This window comes from Ochotona curzoniae, unplaced genomic scaffold, assembly GCF_017591425.1.
Source record: "Ochotona curzoniae isolate NIBS_2020 unplaced genomic scaffold, NIBS_Ocur_1.0 contig_3432, whole genome shotgun sequence".
Lineage (NCBI taxonomy): Eukaryota > Metazoa > Chordata > Mammalia > Lagomorpha > Ochotonidae > Ochotona > Ochotona curzoniae.
Window position 1 is genome coordinate 2,214,532 of NW_024465859.1, and position 24,909 is coordinate 2,239,440.

The 24,909-nt window shown below is 35.9% G+C and overlaps 1 protein-coding gene across 3 annotated transcripts in view; it reads left to right on the plus strand.

Moving 5' to 3' along the window:
* Positions 1-23,185, plus strand: part of NELL1 (neural EGFL like 1) — an 824,967-nt gene extending 801,782 nt beyond the window's left edge. For 2 of the 3 annotated variants that reach the window (XM_040980279.1, XM_040980280.1), the window contains exons 16-19: positions 9,800-9,993; positions 18,866-19,042; positions 21,173-21,397; positions 22,719-23,173. In XM_040980279.1, coding sequence (XP_040836213.1) covers positions 9,800-9,993; positions 18,866-19,042; positions 21,173-21,397; positions 22,719-22,769 — 647 coding nt within the window. In that variant the 3' untranslated portion in view covers positions 22,770-23,173. Of the gene's footprint in view, positions 1-9,799; positions 9,994-18,865; positions 19,043-21,172; positions 21,398-22,718 lie in introns of all 3 variants that reach the window. The other variant, XM_040980278.1, reaches the window with a different exon arrangement.
* Positions 23,186-24,909: the final 1,724 nt, after the last annotated feature.

The window sequence follows — 24,909 nt, forward strand, 5'->3', positions numbered from 1 at the left end:
ATTTTAATATATGTAGATTAGTACTTATTCATTCCACTGGTCACAATTTTGCACTGATTTGAACCAGATTTAATGAGTAATTATAAAAGTGTGAATGTTCAGAGTAAGAAGTAAACCACCTTGGCTAGTTTAGAACGCTGTGCACAGCATTCTACATCTGCATTTGTATACCCTGTAAGTAAAATGTAATAGGTGACTAAGGCAGGTTTATAAGGTATCAGAAAATTATTATTTTCATGTTATTTAATTTTAACATCCAACTTAAAGTTTAAGCCTCAAAGAAAGCTTGGAGTATTAGTATTTCTGCATTTGAATGTTCAGTGAATTGATCAAAACCATGTGAATTGGCGTGAGAAATCAGAATTGAAGTGAAAATCCTCGACAAACAGATGGAGGTATTGGCTGCTTACATAAGAGAAATCAAGGCTGTTGGTAAAGATTTGATTATATCCTGAAGAGATGTGAATGTGGAAATTGTGATATGAAATGAGCTCTATGAGAGAAAATAATGCAGAAATTTTAAAATCAAGCGAAACAGTAAAAGCAGGTGATCATTTTTAAGCAATTATTTGATGGAAAACATTTTATTACATGTTTATTCAAACTCATGTTACTACAGAGATGTATTTTTATCCACCTGTTTCAAACAATAGAATTAAATCTCAGAAATATTGTGCAAATTTCCTAGAATCATACAATTGATAAATTGGATCAGTGGAACTGACAGGTGACTCACAGGTTCTAATGTGCCTGGAACTTTCTCAGGTTAACAATGCATGCCGCCTGTCTCAGAAAAGTGTTCAAGTTCCGGCAAACCAGAACAAAAGATTGCAATAACAGGTCCTCATGGCAGTTGTGTTCCTAAATTTAAGCTATTAATTGGAGTGGTATAATGGCCCTACTGAGGAGAAAGAGAAAAGTCCAGAGCTGAAGATTGGGGGAATATAAAACAAGAAAAACTTAACAGACTGTACTTTTAAGGAGGAATTTGGTTTTTTTATCCATAATATTCCAAGGCTTTTGTAGTTTATCTGGCACAAAGTAGATGCTAAATAAATATGGGGGGATTAGTTAACTGAATGCTAATTATTAGTGACTAAATGACAGATAAGAGAAGGACAGGGTGCTATTATATCTGAGAAACATCTAGGAGAGAACCTTAAGCCATAAAGAGGTAACCAATAGAAATATATTTGTTTCCATGTTATTAAACAAGGGTAATGGTTTTGCAAGTTACAAGAAACTTCATACTCATTAGTATGGAAGAGAGATTCACTTGGCAGTTTACATACATTCAGGAAGGAATAAAGATATATGAATGGAAGTGGCTACTACTTGTAGAAGGCAGGAAATAAGACTTGTCTAGGAACTAGATAAGGAAATGTTGAACCCAGCATGTCTTTTTCCGCCCCCCATGTTTAAAGATAGACTTTTCAGTTAAAGGAAAGTGGGGCACTTGTGGCAGAACAACAGTTACACACAGAGCTGTGAGAGCTACACTGTGGGAGAGGTGTTTTCCCTGACTCGAGAAAGACTGCAGACTGGAACAGAGAGTAAAAAGGAATCTGAAGGAAATTGGTTGGAAATTCCCACGAGTTACCTATCCATGCCTCATGTTGTAGCTTGCCTCTTCATGCTATATGTCTTATCTCCTGTTAAAGGCAGACGGACATGAGACCCTCCCCGTGTTGATAAATTGTTTTTAATGTGGCCTAAGTGTATCAACTTCTCAGTGGTGTATACTCTAAAGCAAATTTCATGATCAAAAACAGGGTGGCCAATGCATAGGACAATGTCCTCATTAACAATTACTCCTCACCTGAAAATCTTGTCAGCTTAAAATTTCATTAGCCTTTTATGTTTTGAATCATTGCAATCTCATATTTCTCTACATAATTATTTCAGATAGTTTGCAGATGTGAAGTGCATAGATTGCTTCCCATAATTTCTTCCCTGCCACTGTAAAATAAGTAACTTTGTTTTAGGTATTGAAGAGAGACATCTGTGCTCTACCTTGTCTATCACTGATAAGCCCCCAAGCTCTGCTCTCATTTCTGAGTTGCTAATGTCTGTTAATGATTTCCAAGTCAGAACACACACAGCTGGTTCTTAAAACCCCAGGTTAAGTTTTGTTTTCTGACATATCTCTTGTTTCAAGCTTAGCAGTGAAACTAGATGTATTGTGAAAGTTATTCCAGTAAGGAATATAGGGTAATGAAAAAAAAAATCATTTCTTTGACCTAACTACTAGCAAACCCTGGAGGGGGTGGATAAGGTCCCATTGATGTCAGAAATCAATCTGTAGAAACTCCAGCTTCTGAGGCAGGTGCCATTACAATTGTTATATTGTTAAAGCTTTTCTCAGAACCATTTTTAGTCAAAGGTAGGAAAATTGTTTGAGGCTAAGTTGGGATTGGTTTGATTTACATTGGTATCAACATCTTTAAATTATATTTTCTAACATGTCCAAGTAACCTACAAATCTCAAATCAAAGGAGAAACCAGATAGAGTAAGGCACAACTGTATTTTTTAAATCAAAACTGAGTATAGTAATAACAGTTTTTAGGAACTATGAAAGTACCCATACAAGAATGTCTGTTATAATGCAAACTTAGCTGTGGAATGTTATTGAAAAAACTTCTCATTCAAACATGAAGCACTTAAATAATGAGTTCATAAGGGGAAATACAAGGACATTTCAGAGCCATTATCTACAATAAGAGAGTAAAGGTAACAAAATACATTGCAATGATTATAGATTTGAGTAAAGACCTTCTTGCATGACATTTGTTTCATTGCCCTTTTGTCTTTGGGAGCCCTGTCTTATGATTAGCGTAAGTCCCATGAGTGAGTATCTTTGTATTTGCTCAGCAGAGAACAGTTGCAATATGTAAATAGGGTGCTTCTTCCCTTTGGATGCCTTGGGATACGTATAATAGATTAGGTTGGCTTTGTGCAGAGCAAACAGGTCTGTATTACCAAGAATATGAATAATGTCGGTTTCCATAATTGCTAACATCTGGCTTTCCATAAATCTGTTAAATTGCATGGAAGCAGAATTAGATTTCTGTGTCATAAGTAAAGCAATTACATGGAACTCTGTAGGCAATATGCTCCTATATTCAACTGTGAAATCCTTTCATTCTGGAGAGGGGACAGCAAATCTTGGTTTTGCACCCTGCTTTTATTGTGCACACAGTTATGTTTATCCTTATACTCAGATTTTCTAATTTATAAGAAGGAAACTCGGCTGATGTGTGTGTAACTTTGTAAATGCAACAGAGCCAAATGTTGAAAAGGCATGTTTGTATTGATATTATTGATCAATTTGGGGGATGATATGTGAAAGAGACTATAAATAACAGATTCTTTTGTAGCCAATGGTGGGTTGGTTGAAATCATGCTTTCAGTTTCTAGAGCACTTGGTTGATGGAACTTCCTCTGCCCTGTCTTTAGGCATTTGGCAAGAAAATGAAACACTCAGAAGAGAGGGTTGGGAGTTGCCATCTGATTTCACTGTGATTGCTGTTTTACTGTGTGTATTCTCGTTTAAACTGACCCCAAGGGATTTCAGAGATATAGTGATAAAAACGTATGTTACAAGACACATACATGGTAAACAGAAAGTCCTGTTTGTGGGAGAATCATGACATGTATTTAATTAGCAAATCAAAGCCAAACTGATTTATGGTGAATAACATGATGTTTTGAAACCTGCATATATAATGCAATAGTTAAATCAGGGTAATTACCATATGAATATACTCACACATGTTTGTGACAAGAACACTCAAAATCTACTTTCTTGACGATCTTCAGAAGTACAGTGCATTGCTATTAACCATAATCATTATTCTTTGCAATAGATCCCTTTAACTTATTTTTTCTATTTGAAATTTTATATCCATAGCTCTTGAATAAAAACAGGAAGGAGAGATACAATTGAGGTGTTAAACAGCAGCTTATATGATATACTGAAAATATTGACCTCCTATTGCAAGCATCAGGCAGAAACACTTGGTAAACAGAGGAAGTGGCAGAAGTGGCATGGACAGATTTGATTTTTAAAGCATCATTCTTCTGTGGAAGGTGTTAACATCAACATCTCTCATCTGGCTGAACAGACAGGGCTCAGATGGCCTGTGTTCTGCGTTACACTAATTAAATCTATCCAGTGGCAATAAGGAGGCACTAGTATGTTTTTTAAAAAAGTTTCCACTGTGCCTAGAGTAAAAAATGATTAGATTACAATGAGAAATAGTTGGAATGAGGGAGAACATGGGCAGTAGATAAGCCTGAACTAACAGTTTAAAGAAACCTAAGTTCTGACTTATACCAAGTTTTTATATATATATATATTATTATGTACATATATATATATATATCCTAGAAAAACATAGAAGGTAATAAATGTAATGAGAAAAACAAAAACTATTTTGGTTAAATCATATTTAGCAAAAATTAGGAAGTGAGAATAATGGAAAAGTTTTTACAAGGAACTATATAATTAAACACTAAGCCATTTTTCACCAACTCTTACTACGAGAGGAATTCAGAAGTGGTGAATGCTCCCTAGGAATCAAAATCAGATTAGGACATGTCTAACTTGAAAAGGAAGGCTTCAGATTTGCTTCAATATTTATATTCATTGAGTCAGAAAAAAAATATTGGCATTATTATGATTTCTACATGTTAGTGTTCAAAAGACTGTGCTTAGTGGATATTGTCTAAAAGAGTTATAAATGCTAACATACAATTGTGACATGTTAAATGTTGTATATATAATGATTACTTATTTAACAATAAGAGGTTGCCCTTACAAAGGAGTCACCCAGCTTTCACATTCAGTTCACTTGTATTTGAAAGTAAGTAAAGATGAAGAAGTATAGGTTTCTGAAAATGATCAATTACATTGAGTGTGGTACAGTGTTACCAGGAGATCTCCTCACTTGGAGACCTGATGCAGTCTCAATGGGGCTAACTTGTATCCAGGTATCATGATTTTGGAGTATTTCCATGGTTTTCTAAGGAGGAATCGTGGTGCATTGACTAAGTTCTTTTTAAGAAAATTATTTATTTTTATTACAAAGTCACATATACAGAGAGGAGGAGAGACAGAGAGGAAGATATTCCATCTGATGGTTCACTCCCCAAATGACCGCAACAGACGGTGCTGTGCCAATCCGAAGCCAGGAGCCAGGAACTTCCTCCATGTCTCCCACATGAGTGCAGGGTCCCAACACTTTGGGCCATCCTCGACTGCTTTCCCAGGCCGCAAGCAGGAAGCTGAATGGGAAGTGGAACTGCCGGGATTAGAGCTGGTGCCCACATGGGATCCTGACGTGCTCAAAGTGAGGACGTTAGCCGCTAGACCACCAGGCTGGGCCCTCATTGACTAAATTCTTTACTGAGGCAACAATTGATGTGGACAAAGACAAATACAGATTTTTTTAAAGAACTAACTTCTAGAGATATTGCTGGAATTTCTCAATGTTGTCTGAGGCACTTCTGTGAATCAAAGCTTTGTGCCAATACAGCAAAGGGAGTCAGGCAATTTGTTTTCATTATTTTTGAATGAAGCTTTTCAGATTACTAGTGATTTTTGTCGGATACCATTTTCAGAATTTCAACTATAAGGAGAATCTTCTTAAGAGATTATCCTTGAAAATGAATTGTTATATTTAAAAGATAAATAGTTAAAAGTAGTTAAAACCAGCCAGCATTCTACGATTCTGAAAGACCAATTTGCAGTCTCATAGAGAGAACCCCAATGAATCTGAGGTCCAGGCCACGTTGCTTTCACTGTCCCTTCTGGCTGTATGATTAGTTTTGACTTCTCTCACCTTAGTTTTCCCTTTTTAAAATCTGTTTTTGTATGCTAATCTTAGCCAAAACCTAAAACCTTATACATAATCTAAGATGAAATTTCTGATGCGTAATAACTCACAATTTTAATATCCTAATTTCCTCCAGTGGTCAAGCCTATCAGTAGTTACCTGAGTGTAATCCTGTGCTCTTCCTTATCAGCTGGAGGAGGGCAGTGACTTAGATATTGCTTTCAGCATTTACCATATCTGGTATGCAAAAGTACCTTGTGCATAACAAAGTTTTGGAAAAAATATATCTCAATCAGGATTGGTATAGGAAGGTTGTTTTGCAGGGCATTGCAGCACAGTAACTGGGGCTAAAGGACTTTGATAGACAAATATCAGGTAACTTCAAGCTGCTTAAAAATTGTCCCAGATTAAAAAAAAAAAACCTACAAGATTTAACTTTAGTGGATGAAAAATTAGTACTGGTGAAGAACAGATATTGAGTCATGTATTTCATTTCAATATAATCAAGACATTTCCAAAATGTAATCTAAAGATGAAACTGAATGTCTTATAAGGCAATTTAGTGACTATTGGGAAAGGGTTCAAAACAAAGGCTTGGGAGGCTTGATAATGTTTCAAATGTCATTAAAATCATTGGAGCTCTAACTGACAGGATGGGCTAAATGGATTCGTTATACCTCCCCATTCAATGGAAACACAACACAATATGAGAGACTTGCAAAAACTTCATGGTAAATGTGTATTATGAACAGTTTACACATGTAAAGTATCAAAACAAACAATTGAAAGGTGATTGCTTTTATGAAGACAATAGCAAATCCAGAGAAACATAAATCAAAGAGAACTACACAGCAATATGACTGCTGAACAGACATGCAAAGATGGTAAAAAAGAAATCTAATCTAATCCAACAATACAGAATCTGCCTAGACCAAATGGCACTTATCACGCAGATTCAGGGATAGCCATATATAGGAAAATTAGTAAACATCCATTACATCAGCAGATTTAAAAAGAAAAGCTATATGATTATATCAACGTATGCAAAAAACATATTTGATATATCAATATATCAACAAATGCAGAAAATGCATTTGATAACAAAAACTTAAAAAATGGATACAGAAGAGATGTATCTCAACATGATCAGTGCAACATATGAAAAACCCACAGCTGGCATCATATTGCTTGTGGAAAAGCTGGAATCCTAGAAATCATACAAAGATGTCCACTCACAGCAGCACTTTCCATAGTTCCTTAGTGATTAAACAGGGACATTAGACATGGAATATAAACCAAAGGGAGCTAAATGAGAGAAGAGGACGTCAAGTCATACCTGTTTGCTAATGACATGATCGTTGGATAGGGGAATAAAAGGATCCACAAATACTACTGAAACTCATGAGAGAGTTTGGTAAAATTGCGGATAGAGAATCAACACAAAAATAGACAATAACCTTTGCATATGCAAACAATGCCATGGCTGAGAAAGAGCTCATCAAGGCTAATCCATTCATAATTGCTAAATTAATAAATTAATTAAATAACTTAGATAAATTTAACCAAGTCTGTGAAAGATTTCTACGCTGAAATTACAAAAGTTAAGGAAAGTAATAGAAGATTATACAAGAAAATGGAAAATCTGCATTTGTGGATTTCAATAATCAATATCATTGAAATATCCTTTCTATAAATAACACTTTATAGGATTAGTCTAAATCATAATCCAAATTCTTCTCAAAAGATGTGCCAAAATCTGCCCCAAAAAAACAGCAAAATATAAGAAACCTGAATGGCTAAAGCAAAATTTAATAATCAAAAACAGATTTGGAGGCATCACAATATGAGATTTCAAGATATACTACAGCAATGAAGCCTGGTACTGACCCACAAACAGCCTTGTGGACTGACGGACTAGAATGGAAACCCTAGAAATTCGTCCATTTGATGAGCAAGCTGAAATCAATCCCTGGATAAAGAATAGTCTATACTAACTGGTGTTGAGCGAGTTGGATTGCCACATTCAGAAGCATGAAACAAGGACCCTATCCTACACAATGTACAAAACTCAAATCAAATGGTTCAAGGAGCAAACATGAGCATCTCAATCCATCAAATTCCAAGAGAAAATCCTGGGGGAATCTCCTAACAATATTTGCTTAGGCAAACATTTCTTGAATAAGGCCCCAGAAGCATAGACAAAAAATTTTTTTTTAAAATAGACAAATTGGATTATATTAAAGTAAGTAGTTTCTGCACTGCATATGAAACACTCCACAAACTGAAAATACAACTAAAAGAATGTGAGAAAACATCTGCCTACTCTGCAGTTGATGAATGATTAACGTTCAGAAACTATAAAGAGCTCAAGAAACTCAGCAACAAACAATGCAGTAGAGAAAAAGATTATCCTAAGTTTAGTGGTGGGGATGTAAACTATTTAAACCATTGTTGATAATAGTCTGGAAGTTCCTCGGAAATCTGAAAAGAATGTTTCATTTCATCTAACCATTGTATTCCTGGTAATATACCCAAGATATTAATTCAGCATATAGAGTGCTTTCTATATCTTCTGCCACCATATATAGCAGTTCAATTTGCAATACCTATCGTACATACCCAAATTAAATGCCCATCATTCTGATGACTGCCCAAACAAAACGTGGTTCAAATATGCTGTGAAATAGTACTTGCCCCCCAAGAGAAAGAAATCCTGGTTTTGCACCAAATGAATTGGAAACCATTATGTTTAGTGAAATAAGCTAGATTTAAAAATATAAATATCATGCTTTCTCTGATTGTTGTACCTAATATATAAAATGTTAAAGCCTTAATGTTTATCAAGTTGCACTTATATCTTGTGATTTGATTGTTGTCTATAAACCTGGTCTATACCCTGGAAGAACAGTGATCTATTTATTTTGTATTTTCAGAGCTCATTGTTTACAGAATCATTGAGCCTATGATCACAAAATAAGGTTTTAATTTTCTTGCAATATGTTATTGCAAAACAGCATAATATTGCAAGAAAATTAAAGGAAAAGGAAAGAAAGGAAGGAGGGGGTTAGAAGAATGTAACATTATATTCATTGAATTGTACTTACAGCATTCATGAAATCTGCTGTCTATGTATTAACAAATAATATGTAACAAAAATTACAAAAGTACATAAATGAATGTAAAGTTTTTTCAAAGAAACACTGCATAGATTTAAATTTTTTCACAATTTATATGTTAATTTTGTTATCTAATGTTTTAAATGAGAACAGTAAGTAGTTTACATAAGACACATTGTTCACTTTTTGAAAGCATCTTTCATATCCTTAATCAAATCAATGTCATACACTATTGTAGCTATGATACTGTTTGGTGATGACAAAAAATGCTGCTTTTTCACTAAAGTTGCTTGGCTTTGATTAGGCAAGGTACCCACTCTTACTCTGAACTATGGACCAAGAATCCGGGCACAGCCTAATTGACTCAATATTTCCCTTATGACATACTTGTTCCTACTTAGTGACTAAACTACTCATACCTTTTCTAAAAGATCCAGATCCCCATGAGGCATTGGCGTGCTGCCAATGGGTTAATAGTGTCTCTGAAAAGAATTCTTAGGAATACCTTAGAACGAGTTTATGGCTGCTACTGGATATTTTAGTAATTGGAGCCTAGCATTTATGAAGATGGCTCACAGCCCAGCCTCTTACTAACTGTGTTAAAGTGGATATATTCATTGATTCTGTGAGCCACAGATCTGTTATTTGCCAAATAGACATAAGAAAAGATCCTATCTACTCAGAGCTGCCTTGCAGAGTAAATAGGTAATACACATGAACAGCTTGACACAGTACCTGGCACCAGGTAATAATTAATAATATTAGTTAATGCTGTTGTAAATGTCTGGTTTTTTCTCAGTTCCCTTTGAATACGTTTTAAAGCTGTGTGCTTTGCTGTTTTTCAGACATCGATGAATGTGCCTTAAAAACTCACACGTGTTGGAATGATTCTGCCTGCATCAACCTGGCAGGGGGCTTTGACTGCCTCTGCCCCTCTGGGCCCTCTTGCTCTGGTGACTGTCCCCATGAAGGGGGACTGAAGCACAATGGGCAGGTGTGGACCCTGAGAGAAGACAGGTGTTCTGTCTGTTCCTGCAAGGTGAGGCTGATGTGGTGAACATAATTAGCAGCTATTCTTTCTCTTCCACCTTCATCTCTTTACCTCTCTGCACCTTCCCCCCCCCCCCCGGCTGTTGACTCAGGAGTCTCCTGTAGTTTTTGCAAAAGCCCCTCTTCTTTCAATTCTACAGCTAATGGTGATGCTGAGTGGCAGGCAAGCTTGCTTTGAATTGATTGTGAACTCACTGAAAAGTGAGATGTTGGGTTGGGATGAGACTGCAGGCAAGGAAAAGCAGGACACAGAAGCCAATGTTAGTCCTCCCACTGAGAGCCTGAGGTGTTGTTAAGATTGGTTGGATGAACTGTAATAAGCCCTTATAAAACTCTTTATAAATGTGATGATTAAAAGTGCTCTGCCTAAAATTATCACCTGTATCACTGCATCAACTTTCTCACTTTTTGCGGTGACATCACACACACGGCTCACAGATTTCCATGGTCAGAGACAGGTGGGCTTTCATTCTGAGCAAATGACAATATTAATACAAGCTCTATTGGTAATTGATGTCTGCTTTGCCATTCTCACTTTAGGCTGTTGTTTTATATTAAGTAATTTGGAAGTGAGTTTAATGCTTATGTGAATAAGATTCTGTAATCACTTGGTTTTGTTTTATGCTTTGTAAAAATGGTCGTATTAAAGTGTTTGATTTCCTTATGTTTTATTTCTTCTTTTTTGATCTTTCCTATTTATTTGCCTTTGATGTGGCCTTACTGTAGCTCTTGCCTTGTATTTCTATGACTGAAAGAATGGGAGTATTTAATCTTGGGCTTTATGGTCATGGGAGCTAACAGAAATTACATGTTTAGTAGCCTGTTAGCCAGTTGCCTGATAAATTCTGAATGTGCTATATTAAAGAAGCTGCGATGAACCTTAAGAAATCATCCAGTTTATTTCCTTGCCTCGCAATCTGCTATATCTCAATAGATTTACCAAATGCTTAATTCATTGCCCCATAACACCAGTGTTCTTTCCTGTATGCAAGCCTAGTTCCTTAAATCAAAATTTAGTTACATTTTGTTACTTAACCCAAGTTCATGGTTTTCCCATTTATTATGTAGTGTTCCAGAGGTTGTGGCAAAAGCAGAGGGCTGGTTTTAGAAATTGGATTAGGAAATCTGAGTCAAATTCTGCAAGACAGCCTCATCAGATGAACTATTGGTGACTTTTCCTATTTCATTTTATTTTCTCGGAGTTTTAAGTGTTTCATTCCAGTTTTATGAGAACGATCTCCTTTACATAAGCATCCAAATGGACAATTATTATGACATCATCTTGGAGACCATGGAATAAAATCAAGGTTGAGGTATAAAGTTTATTCTTTTCGGTCATATGTTGTGTTCCGAATTCAAATAAAACAAGCACACAATGGTAAAAGCCACAGGCTCTTAAAGGGTCATGGTTGACTGTTGAGAGGAGCAGATTCACACATATTTTTAAAAACCTCTTTCCTCTGTCTAAAGTCAATATGGCAGGTCATCTGCTTGTGTTTTGCAAGAATTGAAAGAAAGACGTTGAAATCTGTTCACAGATGAATGGTGTTCAATGTTAAAGCTAGGTCACCACAAATGGATTTAGCTTTTGTTTAAATTCTGTGTGCTTTAGATGTAACTTTTTTCTTTTTTGCACTATCAGAACATTTATCTGATTAGGCAAAAGAAATGCTAAATTTTTAGAGTTCGTATTTTTTTTCAGCATTATCCAGGCCATGGAAATTTATAGAATAATGGTTGCCACTGGAGTTTGATCCCTAAACTTTGGTTACAATACGGCTGCTTTTCATAGATCCCTGTTTGTGGTTCTTACATTTGTAAGATTTTACAGGCCTCGGAAAGATATATTTGTTTCCTCCTGTGCTCCTAGGTAAGTTATGGAGATTCTTGATTTATTAGTTTCTAGAAAATGGAGCATTTTGGTATAAGAAGTTGTGTTTATGTTGATTATCATAGAGAGGAAGGGGAAAATGGAATCACAAACAATTAACCAACTGTCGCACTGTGGTAGATTCATAAACAGTTTTCTATGGGAAAATATAAAGGGTAAATGATTTATTCTGGGATGATTCACAAAGGACAGAGACAGACTTTACAGAGAGGACTCCCTTGAATAGGACCTAAGTGGACTAGAAACTTAGCCAAGTTGGGGTGTAAAGTGAATCCTAAATAGAGAAAACCACAAGAGCAAAAATGCTGAACTCTAATAATGTATATTCTGCAAAAAAAATGTGAATTGAAGAATGAGAGTAGAATTTATGAGCAAAAAAAAAGGAGGGAAGGCATGGTAAGGGTATAGTCCGTCATGAGCCTGGAGATAACAGTTAGGTATTGAGCAAGGATGTGGAATTTAGATTTCAACTTGTGGGCAGTAAGAGATCATAAGGGATTTTACATTTGGGATTGATATGGCCCTGTTAAGTTCTGATTGACAGCATGATGATGGAAGATCTGAGACTGAAGCAAACTAAAGCAAAAACACTTAGTCTGAGGCAGAAGTTCAGGTTATTGAAAATGGGAGCTTGAAAGAGAAGTATAAAATTAAGATCTCATGGGAGAAAAGATAGAAATGAAATAATACATGCTGCTTAATTATGCCAGAGACTCAGCCTCTATAACCACATTTCCCTAATCTGTGAACAAGAAACTCCAGAGTGGTTGGCCTGAGAAGCTTAGCCACCCATTTTGCTGGATGGAAACATTCCCTCTGCCAGCACTGAGGGACAGGAATGTGTCTGACTAGTTCCCAGCAGATGTTGGGATGGCTGTTGGTTTGAATTCTTCTGTTTGCAATTTGTCAGAAACTGTTTTTTGTTTGTTTACTATCTAGACTTCTCATAAGGCATGCATCATTGTGGTGAATTACTAGCACTGAGATCTTGTTTCTTTTCAGTTAGTAATTGTCCATTTGGAATAATCATTTTCCTTTTCAAGCCTTGGTTTTCTCTTTGTTAAAGGCAGATAACTAAATAAATTGACACTAAAGTTGTTTTTTCTCCAGTTTTAAGGTGTTTATCTTTGGCTATGGTGTAAGGCAAAATTAAAGCTTATGTATTTGTTAAACATTTATGTATTTGTTTAAACTGCAGAGCCAACTCAGATTGCTGGGTAGTGAGGATCAGGTGAGAGAGAGACCCTACATCTGCTGGTTCAATTTCCATACGGGTACAATAGCCAGGTCTGAGTCCATCAAAAACCAGGAGGAAAGAGCTTCATCAGAGTATCCAATGTGGGTGTAGGAAGCAAATTGCACACACCGATTTCCAGGGCTTTCCCTAGGTCATTAATGAGAAGCAGAATTAGAACAACTAGAGCAAGAATGAATACGTGTAAGAGATGGCATTGTTACAGGCACTGTACCACAATACTGGATCCAAAATCAATACTTTCTAAAAAGATTGCTGATGACATCTGAATAACTTTTTGTTTAAGAATGTAAACTTATAAGACTAGAGTAGGTTATATTAGTGAACAACAGACATCTTCTGCAAAGAATTGAACATTTTCAACATTTTGACTTTTGTTATTAGAACTCTGTCCCAAAAATACAGCTGTATCACTGTCGAAAAACAAAAAACTATGTAAATAAGTACCAGATCCTCTGTTCTAATAAAATTTTATGTATAGATACAGTATTACAATAAATCTGGACAATGATCATCAGTTAGCAAATATCAAATTGATGTTACATTTAATCTGTACAAGTAATTTTACTCAAGTCTGCTTCCCTGACATAAAAGTTTTAAAATCCTATTGCAGAAAAAAATAATGTTATTATTCCATTTGGAGTAAATGTATTGCTATGTCAACTATTCATTAGAAAATGGTGTAATTAGTAATACAAAACCTATAATTCTGCATGGCATAAGTATAAATTTATTTTTATTTTCTTAGAAATTGTGTGCCCTATCTTTGCCAAATAAGAGATTACGATGCTGTGCTATTAATTACTTATGAATTAATTTGCTTCGTAAAAGATCATGAAACAGTTTAGATTCTGTGACACAATATATCCCTGTCATTTTAATGGGGGTTTTTCTGACCACCTCAATTGAGACAAGTAAAGCTCCAGGAATATCCCCAGAGAACTGTGACAAGTTGCTTAACATTCTTTTTCTGATACTGGTTTGAAGTTTGATGGTACACTGTGAGCTGAAGTTTCACAATTGCATTCTCACTGAAATACTGAATCCACATGTGACAGGTTATTTATTACCCTTTCACTAGCCATCAGGAATATGAGCTCTAACCTCACTCTGGTTACAACAGCTATCATGGAAATTAGAAAATGATAAAAGCAGACAAGTTTATGGAAAAAAAGGTATCCTGATCCACTGTTGGTGGGAATATAAACTATTGTAATCATTATGGATGACAGCATTGAAATTCCTCAAATGTATAAAAGTAGATCTACCAACGGCCATCCTACTGTGGACCCATTCCAAACAAAATGAAATCAGCATATGAGAGAAATAACTGTACTTCCATTTTTATAGCACCTTAATTCACAATAGTTAATATATGGAATCAACCCAGATGTCTTCAAACCATGACTACACAAAGCTAATACATATACACTAAAAAGTACTAATCAGCCATATAAAAAGAAACATTGTCTTTTGCAACTAAATGGATCCAATAGAAATCATTATGCCTCGTGAAAAAAAGCCAATCCAAAAAAGATAAATATTGTAGGTTTCTCGGATTTGTGGTTACAAAAAAAAAAAAATTGAGTGAGACTGACATTCTGGGATTTATTGTTTTTTTTCCTACTTATTGTGGGAGTGATATCTTTACCTAATGGAGCACTAAGCTTGTGATGGAAAGGAGAAGTCATTGTAAAAATTAGCAAAAGGAGATGAGGGAGAAGGAGGTTGGTGAGGAATGCAGGCAAGATGGTGGGTAATCTGGGACACATTGCTATGTTCCTACATCTGTACCATGAAACATGTGAAATTTATTTACTTTATGTAAATAACAAATAAATTTAAAATGGTAGCCAGGTGAAAAAAATGATTTTCTTAGCATCCAACTTGCAATTCAAAGCCAGAGTCAGCATGGCCATTTTTCTGAAACATGTTGGAGCTTAGTGGGGGCATATTTGGCCTTTTCACATAATTGATGAGATAGAAAGTTGCTTTATTTTGCACTAACTCTGGAGGCTATCCATTTATTCTTATTCATTCTTTTAGTCAATGTGTGGGAAGGAACATTGCATTCTGATTGTGTTGTCTCATTGCCAGAAGTACAGCAACTTCTAATTGAACTCCTAGCCTTGATCATGTTTGTTCCTGGGATTTTTCTTTTATGCTTAGGGAGAGTAATTGGAAATTAAGCTGATCAAAAGGTTTCATGTTGTAGCTATCTTTACTTGGTTTGGCTTTCACTGAATAAACAAAGCATCAGGGAGCCATTTGAGGGCCATGGTTATACAAGTAACAAGCATTAGTGAGTTAAAGTAATAATGTAAGAGCTACGAGAAAATGGCTGATTTTTGAAACTTGATGCAGTCTAGACATTTCTTTGCACAGAAGAATTGAACTTTCTGACTCAGGTCATCTGCTCCCTATTGTGTTGCTCTCTGTATATGTTCTCATGCATACATACACACATACACATGCAAGTATGTTTATAATATTTCATCTCTAGATCTCTATGGAGCACTATTATTTTATGTCATTTGATCTAGTAATATACTCCATCCATGCAATTTGAAGGAAAGCAATTTTCAGCCTTTTGTCATTATACATGTAACTAGCATCTTGTTTCCATTCTTCATAAAGAATATAAAGCGTTTGAGTTTCCATGTTAGCTGATGCTGAATTCATCTAGCAAGCTCTGTCTGATTCAGCTTAATTGAGGCTGAAGTAGATGAAGATCCTAGGAGTAGATTCTCGAGGCTTACAGGATCATTAGGCTGTGAAGGGGGATGAAATCTGGTACATGGTCAGAGGAGATTGGGCGCATTCAGGGTGGTATGGCCGTAGATGAAATCTGGTACATGATAGAAACATCATCAACAGATCACTGTAGTATGAAAGCTAAAAGGACTCTAACCAGTGAAATGCAATACTGGTAATAATCAACTCATTCATATATCTGCTGCCCCTAAATAACCCACTGCATTCAATAATAGAAGCTTTATAGAGGTTCTCATTTCCCTCAAGCTGACTGTGTCAACATTATGACACAATATTGATAAATACTGAAATAACTGCTAGTAAATACAGTACAGGAATTGTGCTCAGGCTAGAGGTTAAGAAGCTGCTTTCCATGTGGCAGTTCCTAAATTCAGGGTTAGCTTTTCAGCCATACCAACTTCCTGTTAACATGCACTCTGAACAGTTGCTGGTAATGATAGAAAAAATTGGGTTCTTCCCACAATTATAAGAAACCTAGATTGAGTTCCCGGATCCTGGTTTTGACCTGGATAAGCCCTGATTGTTGGAAGTACTTCAGAAGTGATCTAATGGATGGGAGATATTCTTTCTCTCTTTCTCTCAATCTCTCTCTCTTCTTTTTCAAATAAATAATAATTTCTAAAAAAAAAAAGGACAGAAATTATAATAAAATAACCATGAGTTTCCATTAACTTTGCATTGGAAGACTTTTATTGAAGTTATATTTAATTCTTTATTAGTTATCTCCTTTGAGAAACAGAGACATAAATTCATATCTCGCAAGTTATCTGGATTAGATGATATAATTCACATAAAAAGTTTAGCATAACATGTGGCACAATAGTTTTATGATTGCCAAGGTTATCATCTAAACTCAGTGGTTAGAGATAAAGTCTGTTCAGTTTTTAGTATTATAATGTGTACAGAGATGCAGATATTGAACATCTGATTTGTCCTTTAAGATGACAAAGCTTCAAGTACAGTCTTGATGACTTTCTTTTATTGTTTTATTACTTTGAGATGCTTATTAATACATTAAATTCTTGTGGTCACAGCCAGTACATGATAATTAACACAGTTCTCATAAATTCTCAAGTTCATGTGATATTAATACAAAGATAGCAGAATCTATTTAGTTCATAGAAAAACTTCTAGGAATATAATGATACTTCCCTTCCTATTTCCCTCCCTGGTATTTTCTTCTTCTATTTTTTCTTACTTTCAAATTTGAGATAATGTTTTTAATTTATATTATAGTCACAGACTTATTGTTCTAATAAATTAAAAGCTCAACATGTAAAGGTGCCATGATGACTATAAATATATGCATATATATGTATATATGTATGTATTTAAAAGATATTGATAGTGAGAGAGAAAGAGACAGAGAGCAAGCGCTTCCCCCTTTGATTTATTCTCCAATAGTCTGGCTTGACCAGGATGAAGCCAGGAATTAGGAGCTTCTTCTGGGTTTCACCCATGAGTGGATGGGGCCCTAGCACTTGGGCCATTAGCTGCTGCTTTCTCAGGCACAGTATCTGGGAGCTAGATAAGAAGTAGACCAGTCAGGAAATGAACTGGCATGCATATGGGATGCTGGTGTCACAGAGGCAACTTAATTCTCTACACCACTGAATCTTGTGACTTTCCAATATTATTGCTACAGAGGGGAAACATACATGGGCCAGGAGGTTTGATTTTATGTCTTTTAAGTTACCTTTCATCTCTGAGATTTTTCAGCTTTGAAAATTGTCAACAAAGCAGTTTAAACATAAATAATGACCCCCAATTTTACTTAACATTTTATCTGCTTTGTTGTCTGAGTCAAGATGTTACTGTGAGCACTAACATGTAAGTAAGCCCCACTCTAAAATGTTGGTTCTAGATGTGTAAGCATTGTTGATCTTCATTCCTTTGTACTGTGTGTCATCATGGCTAATACTCCAAAAAGTATTCTTTTTTAACTTTTTTATTGGTTTTCAAATTGTTTGCTTTGTAGAAATGGATGCACAACCATGTGGGCCTCTGATTAGGGAAGGGAGAAATGTGGGTGGCACAAATGTTTCAGCTTTTGTTTGTCTCCTGTGTACAAAGGGGAAACGTGGGAAGAGACATCTTTTAGGGAAGCCTTAGAGACCCCAATGTTGGGAAGAATGTTCAGAGGATGTTACTTGAGCGGTGTTGATAGTTCTGAGAAGTTGTTGTTTTCATTGCTCCAGGGTTGAGAAAAATCTTTCCAAGGTCTGTTGGTTGGCCAGTTCCAAGTTAGTGCATCCACAGACCCAGGAACATGCTGAAAATCTTGGCCAAGAGAATGGCCTAACCAGTTGTTTCCATCCCCTGATGAGGCAGTCAACATCTCTCACTGGCCTAGATGATCTGGCTGTCATGTTCCCCAAGTGCATCTGGACAGTCACCTCACTGTACTGTCATCAGCAACTGAGCAGACTCAGTCCCAAGGTTGGACTACACACATCCTGTGATTTTACTGAGGCCAGGGTTTCAGTTATGTGGTCCACTGGGTAGTCCTTCAAGAAACCTTACCATGGGTGATCTCAGACTTTTGGGTCTACCAGCCAGTGCAGGGTAAAGTTCAGCCTGCCACCTGCACCAGCCAACACTTATATGCATGGATGCAGCTGCCTGGTCATTTCTGCCATGGCATCATCTCTCACATGAACTTATGATGCTGTAGCCCAGCCCAACTGCTCACCACAGGTCTGATCTTCATGCACACCAGCAGGTGCCATAACCCATCCCCAGCTTTTGTCTTTGGGTGTGTCAGTCTCTGCTGCAGCCTAGCCTGGCCCAGCCTGCATCCCATCCAGCCCTCATAACAATGCCTTTCAAATAAGTAAAATAAAACTCTGAAAAACAAACAAACAAAAACGGATTTATAGGATGTGACTACCGTCCTAAGGCCAGCTTATCATTTCCCTTCTTAATGTTATTTCTGAACAGGATGGGAAGATTTTCTGCCGACGGACAGCTTGTGATTGCCAGAACCCAAATGTTGACCTTTTCTGTTGCCCAGAGTGTGATACCAGAGTCACAAGTCAATGTTTAGATCAAGATGGACGCAAGCTGTATCGCAGTGGAGACAACTGGACTCACAGCTGTCAGCAATGCCGGTGTCTGGTATGTCAGCTTGCTTTGGAGGGTTTTGTCCCTTTACTCTGAAAGTGGTTGCAAGTTGCATCTGGGTTCTAGTTTTCACCTACTTAGATAGCATGGATGTACCTGCAGGTCCTGTGATGAAGGGAGCATAATTTGCACATAAAGACATTGATATTCTGTGGAAAACTTTGTGCAAGACATAAAGAGCATATTTTTTAGGACAGATTTGGCCCAGTGATGTTAGTTTATAGCTGTTATAGTTTAGGATTTGAAATAGAAGACTTTTAATATCTTGATTGCTAATTGTGATCCTTACAGCACAAAATCATTTAATTCTTGTGACATAGCTAGTAAAGATTTTAGTATGTCAGATTTCATAAGTATATAAATTCCAGTGACTAAGTAATTGGAGATATAGCATCCTGTCCTAAATCCTCATATGCTAGCTGTCTATTTGATTACCCTGGGAAAGCCATGGTATTTCACTGATCACTCTTTCCTACAAATATACCCAAATGAGTACCTATTTTATATGGCAAGTGGGAAAACTAGCAACCATTGGTAAAGGATTGTGCAGTATTTGGCATTTAGAAAGTATTCAGTGCATGGTAGAGATTATCGTTAATATTTTTACCTTGAAAATCTCCTCCATCCTAAATGTTTACATAGAAAAACAAAGTTGTGAATAGATAATAATATAATGCACTAATGGCATCAGCAAATTTTAAAAATCCAGAGGAAAGGCTTACTTCTGAACCTGGTTTATTCTGTTCCAAGTTATAGCACAGAAATTTTTGTCAGTAAGACTTTTTAAGATACTTGTCATAGTGAATGATATCGCATCTACAAAACATAATTATGGAGCATTCTACCTGAATCAGCTTTTAATAAAAACTCTCACCTGGGTGTTCCTAGTTTAACAATTATTTAGCACAGTGATACTTCATGAAAAATTAGAGAAAATTCTAGTAAATTTGCATCAGATTTTAAAATATTCTCAAACATTTCTTAATACTAAGGACTATAATGCAGTTAAAAAAGAATCATATTCATCTTTTCAAATTCTCATCCAAGGACATAGAACTCTAATCGGAGTGTTAAATCTATTTTCTTGTTGGTCTGTAAACTCACATTTATTTTATCACAAAGCCAGTCATTATGTAGACAGAAGACTGGTACTAATTTTCTATGTGAAATTTTCATACACAGAATTTCAAAACTATATTTTCATCTCCATCCTTCCGAGGGCAATATTTATGGGAAAAATAGAAGCCACTTGATGTAATTGCTAAGAATTACCTGAGGCCATTGTGGACCGTATTTAAAAAAATATGCATCACAGGTTTGAATGTGCTAGGCTCTGTGTGACATAATGGTGAACATGAGAGAAAAAGTATATTGCCTCACCAATCCTTATGTAGCCGTCTGGACTATTAAACAAAAATTACAGTGAATTATAATGACTGCGTGACAGCAGCAGAGGCTACATTAAGAGTCCTCTGGTCGTTATGCTGGTGGAGCCACAGTTTTAGATACTGACACATGCAGAGGGCTCTATCTGGACTATATTTGGAAAGATCACGAGTCACACTCTGCATTCAAAAACCACTCTGAAATGTTTCTCCTGATGATGCCCCATCTCAGCTTTGCATTCCAAACTAAAAGTTCAATTTATAATGTAGAATGCTATCGTGCTTCACATCCTGCTTTTAACCTTATGAAAAATCAGTATCCATTTACACACTAACCATGCATTTCCATCCATTTATTTATTTTCAGATTGCATTGACAGAGGCTATACTAAGCATCCAGAAGATTAAGCGAAACAAGTTAAAAGCCTTAAGACTCAAAACTGAATGTGCAGTTGTGTTAATTATGATATATTCCTATAGATCACAAAAATAATATAGTCTGTGTTTAGCACACAAAGCGGCTGACACATGCTTATGGATTATAGTACAATTGGTCAGCAAAAGCAACCTAAAAGAAGTGATAATGGTAGTAGATCTTTTAGGAGGAAGCATATTGTACAACTAATGTGGGTAACTAGAAACATTTACTGTAAGGAGAATTAGCATGTTAACTTTCCCACTATCAGACACGGGGAATAACATTGCACATGATGAGACACTTTTGGCTTTCTTTCCATAGGAAGGAGAGGTAGATTGCTGGCCACTCACTTGCCCCAATCTTAGCTGTGAGTACACAGCCATCTTAGAAGGGGAGTGCTGTCCTCGCTGTGTCAGTGATCCCTGCCTGGCTGATAACATCACCTACGACATCAGAAAAACTTGTCTCGACAGCTATGGTATTTTGAGGCTCAGCGGCTCGTTGTGGACAATGGCTGGATCTCCGTGCACAACCTGTAAATGCAAGGTAACTGGATTTCCTGAAGACATGAATACAGGAGCTTCCTCTGGGTCTCCCACATGAGTATAGGGTCCCAAGGTTTTGGGCTATTGTCCACTGATTTCCCAGGCCATAAGCTGGTAGCTGGATCAGAAACAGAACATCTGGGACATGAACCGGCAACCTTATTAGATGCCAGCTTTTGGAGGTAGAGAATTAGCCAGTTGAGCCATCATGCCAGCCCCAATGGTCTTTCATGAAATTGTAATTAGGAAGCAAATGTTCAAGAAAATTGTTTGTAGTTTAATGGTTATAGTACCAATGTATAAACCAGTGACTCTTGTTCCATTATTTGATTATTGAAAATTCCACTTTTTTATGGAGGAGGTACCATGAAACATCCTTATGTTTCTTGAAGATCAAAAGCCTGACCCTCTCCTCTGTTTAAAACTCATGAAAAGCTCTGGCATTAACTAATTGGAACAATTGTTAGTCAATATAAAAAAAATCATTGCTAAAATATCTTGAAGAGTCCCATGATTAAACGCAGTAAAAATGCTAGTATACTTGATTTTGTCAAATGATGGCTCAGCTTTAGGCATCATTGGAAGGTTCCCAAGTTGCTTGTCTGTGCTGGATTTTTCTCTCTTTTCTGGAAATTACCATCTAACATACAGTCCCAACAGCCAAAGAATATATCAAACTTCATTTAGCAAAACATTTAACATAGTAAAATCAATGACCAAGAGACATATATGCATCATTTAATAGTATTTCTTTGACATCAATTTTGAGATTCACTAATGGAAATTACATAGTTAAATCTACATTATTGTATGAAATTTATTGTTAATACATTTCAAGTATTTATACATTTGTATGTTCGATTTTCCCTTCATAGCCACAATGAGAGACTATATTTTCCTTAATACTTTTATCTTTTTCAATTAGCCTTCAGAATTTTGTAGTACTGTTGATTAGATTTGTGAGTGACAAATTGATATCTTTTAGAAATTTAGTTTTGGAAAGTATCTCATTTTCAGTAAGCATGGTAAATATGCTATAAATCAGCTTGGAATAGTAGGAAGATGTTACAGAATTTGAGTGTAGTAATGGAATTGAAGGCACTGTCAGTGGAACCAACAGTTCATCAGAAGGGACCCTAGGGAGTCCATCAGGCCTTCCTTCCTTTCATTCTGGTTCTATCTTCTTTCCAGTAATATTTCCATAGCATTCCTGGAATTTGTCTCAAATCTCAAAAGGCTAATAAGAACTTAGAAACTTGAGACTGATAATTGGTTTGTAGTCTGTGTTTCAACTTTCTAACTCTTGTTTCTTTAACATACAGAATGGGCGAGTTTGCTGCTCTGTGGATTTGGAGTGTCTTCAAAATAATTGAAGTCTTTAAAATTGGCTCATCATGGGAAAAAATGGACAAAAAGACCATCTAACATCATGAAAATAGGAGTTGGTGTTTGACTTTTTTAATCACAGTTAATTACCAAAGTCTCCATTGGAGAAAGGTGTTTTGGGGTTGCCTTTTGGAACTACCACTTTACTCATCCTTGCTAAGCTAGTCTAGGTGACCTAAAGTGCAGTGCATTTAAGTCCATGGTTGTTAAAAGAAGTTTCCATGTTGTAAATCACATGTTCCCTTATCAGATCATTTGCAAATCCATTTAAATGATCTCATGGTAAATGTTGATGTAATTTTGGTTTATTTTGCATATTAACAAATCGAGACTCAATGCCTTTTATTTATTTTTCTTGATTTTTGAGTCAAATTCTAAAAATAAAGTTGCCTGTTGTGATTTTGTCCCATCTACTGCCTACTTAATATTGACATTTCTGTGAATTGTGTTGATGAAAATCTGTGTGTAGAGACTAATTGCTTCTCACATTTTATACTCAATTGGCTTTCATTCAGCTTAAAGAGACATAAGCTAAATACGATACACGAAAGTTGGAAAAGAGCAAAGGGATAACTGAAAAATTGTTTTTAAAATTCCTCCTTGATTCATCATTAATAAGAAAAGAAGGAGGAAGAGTGAAACATGGGGGATGAGAAAGGGGAGGAGGAGGAAAGAGAGAGATGAAGTTGAGGAAGAGAAGGAAGGAAGGGAAGAAGGGAGGAAGGAAGGAAGGAAGGAAGAAAGGAAGAAAGAAAGAAAATGAATGAATTTAGGAGCCATAGTGCTTAAGATTTTGGTGGGGATGTTGAAAGCAAAATGATATTTTCTTCAACTTACACACAATTTGATAACTTGTGAAGTATTTCAGTACTTTAAAAATATACATTCTCATCTCAGTACAGGTAAATAACCCTGTCCTCACACTAAAGAGGTATGAGTTAACGAATCCAATCAATCAGCATGTTCAGAGTTACTTGATTTAGAGCAAATGTGATTTGGATACCACATCTCCTAATTCCTGACCAAGAATATTTCCCAATAAATCATACTGTTTCTCATATGGATGAATTGATTTGTAAGCTTAACAATTATTTTAACAGTGACTGTTTCCATTGTAACCACTACAAATTTTTAGCGATTTGAAGCTACACAAACTGAACCACATATGCAAATGACATCTGTGTGAGCTAAGAATTCGACTGAATGTTACACTCTCAGGAAGATCCCATTTTATTTGTCATTAAAATTATTCATGGATTTCTGCTGAATTTTAAGCATAAGTAAGATCTAATTCATTAATCAGTATTGATAGAAATAGTGTTCAAAATCAAATACTAGAATTGTAATTTAGAGTTATAGCAACCAAGGTTACACTAATTCATTGTTGCTGTTTAAATGGAGATGTTTCTCACTTTTTTTTATAAAAATGAAGTTGACTTCATATAACCAGTTTCATACATTGCATTGGGATAACAGCAGTTTAAGTACTATATGTGACATAAACCAACATAAAGTGGTACATTCAAATGCCTCAAACCATGGAGTGAAGAATTTGAAAATTAATCTTCTGAAAATATTTATGACAGTTCCATTTTTTAAGGTTTGCAATTTTATTAGGGAACAGACATTTGCAAGACTAATTTGCAATCACTTTGCATGTGGCTGGAATTGATGAATGATGGACTCTCCCATGAAATTCAACCTTGTCTATTTTATTGGGACACAGTAGGCTCATTCATTTATGTGTTGTTTATGATGTAGAAATACAATGGCAGTATTGTTTAGTTCTCAAACTGTCCGGATAAGTGGCAAAATCAGAACCCATATGTTTGCAAGCCTCTGATATAGTATGACTAAACACTGATGTGCAATTTGGAAAGATGTTCCCAGTTTTTTTTTTTTTTTTCGTAAAGAATCATTAAATGTCAACAGTTTCATTTGAAGGTGTACATATTCATATATTACTGCAGTTTAATTGGCAATGATGGCTCTTCAAAAAGCACCTAAGTTTTACAAAAACAATAATTGGACTCAATATTTTCTTTTTACTGGAGATCAGGTGAGATAAATTTAATCTTAACTAATTAAGAAAATGTTACTGATATCAGTAGTACAACTTAAGTCACT